The 1819-nt window shown below is 36.3% G+C and overlaps 1 protein-coding gene across 1 annotated transcript in view; it reads right to left on the reverse strand.

Annotated features, from left to right (window-relative positions):
* The window catches only part of LOC107729668 (peptidyl-prolyl cis-trans isomerase FKBP8-like), a 15476-nt gene that overhangs the window by 9576 nt on the left and 4081 nt on the right, over positions 1–1819 (reverse strand). The window contains exons 2-3 of the mRNA XM_016540317.1: positions 490–760; positions 143–312 (exon numbers count right to left, since the gene is read on the reverse strand). Coding sequence (XP_016395803.1) covers positions 143–312; positions 490–748 — 429 coding nt within the window. The 5' untranslated portion in view covers positions 749–760. The remainder of the gene's footprint in view (positions 1–142; positions 313–489; positions 761–1819) is intronic.

The following is a 1819-nucleotide window of genomic DNA, read 5'->3' on the forward strand; positions in this document are numbered from 1 at the left end:
TAAAGTATAAATAAAAGTAATGCTTAAAAAAATATAGTAAATAATTAAATTAAAATTATTTTATAAAATTATTATTAAAATAATTTAAGAAATTAAAAATGACAAATTATAATATTATATAATATTATATAATATAATATACCTGGAGAACGTCCCCATCACCAAGTGTAAAAGATAGGTTTGGCAGCTCTTCTACCACAGTTCCATTAGTAAGACTGGTTTTAAGATGAATTGTGACAATTTGGCCTCTCTGGGGTCTGCTGTCTGGACCAGCTCCGGCTTCCACAACTTTCTTTCTAAGCTGCCCATTTCCTGTATTTTCAAACAGAAAATATTTCATAACAAGCTCAAAATCACCATCATACTTTACTCCACCACTGCAACATCCAGACATGAAAAAATGTGCTGGATATTTGTCCGTTATAGTGTTGATCTCCATCATTTAATTAATTATTGCTGCCACAATGACCATGAGGTAAAAAGGGGTACCTAAAACATCCAGCCACTCTTCCTGTTCTATTGAAGGAGTTTGATCTGCTTTTGTAGCGTCTTTAGCTGGACTGTCTTTCTTCTTTCCTCCACCTGCATCTTCTAAAGGCGGGAGGTCGTCATCCACGTCATCTTCCACATCATCCAGCATTGTGAAGTCTTCCCCGCTATCCAGCAGCGAGGCACGTCCAGATTTCTTACCCGATGGCGCCACCTCTTGGTTTTCAGCAGAGCCGTTCACAACCTCACCGTCGGCCATCTGGACACAATACTACAAGAGCGAAAACAACAAGTTGCCTTAAAAGAACAGTTCACCCAAAAATGAAAATTAGCTTAGAATGTACTCAGTAGGGCTGTCAAAAAAAAATAAGAATTTCGAATACTCGTCGAATTCAAAATAAAAATCCACATTCGAATGGAAAATCGTTGCATTCGAATTTTAGGTGTGCATCAGTCAGGCTTATCAGTGGCGCACGAGATGCGATGACGATGTAAGTGTCATTGCATTTTAATGCTTTTGTTAGTCTATCCAGTTGAACCCACTAGATGCGGCGCTGCTACGTTGTTCATTCAAAATATTGCGGGGAAAAAAGAACATCAATACGGAGATGTTGTTTACGTCAAAACCGAAACCAAACCGTTCACACAGAACGCATATTTATCACATTTTCTAGAGGGACATCTATCAGCGTTGCACTCACATCTCGCACAAGAGAGCTGCATGTTTAGAAAGCCATGTAAAATTAATGTAAGTTCAACTTTTTAAAAACATGTCTCAAGACTTTATGGCGGTTTTTCCCCATCCCACTGCATCTCAAGTTTTTAAATGAAGAAAGTACTCTTTGTGATTAGTTTTCGGTCCTTTGTATTAAACATGATTCTGTTTTGTTTCTAATTGTTTAAAGGGGTCATATGATGCGATTTCAATTTTTCCTTTCTTTTTTCAAAGATAGTCGTGTTATTTTTTTTATGCTTTGAAGAAACGTGCATAATATTTTGTTCGATGCGCCCTCTTGTGGCCTCCGGAGAAAAGCCAAAAGCTTTTTTCACCCCAACTAAAATGATGCCTTTTAAATTTGAATGTAATTCGAATATTGATAATATTCAAGTACAAAATTCGAATTTAGTCTTTCAGCCATTTTGACAGCCCTAATCTTAATTTGCAAATATACGAGTGTTTTTGTGCAAAAAACTGCCAACCAAATAAGACAACAGATTATTAAAATAATAGGAAGCACAAGAGAATTAATTGAGTGACTAACCAATGCAAGCCAAGAAACAAGAATTAGACCAATAAACAAAACAACTGACAAAACTTATTGAGGAGGGA

The sequence above is a fragment of the Sinocyclocheilus rhinocerous genome, unplaced genomic scaffold (genome assembly GCF_001515625.1).
Source record: "Sinocyclocheilus rhinocerous isolate Xijiao unplaced genomic scaffold, SAMN03320098_v1.1 scaffold1149, whole genome shotgun sequence".
Taxonomy (NCBI): Eukaryota; Metazoa; Chordata; class Actinopteri; order Cypriniformes; family Cyprinidae; genus Sinocyclocheilus; species Sinocyclocheilus rhinocerous.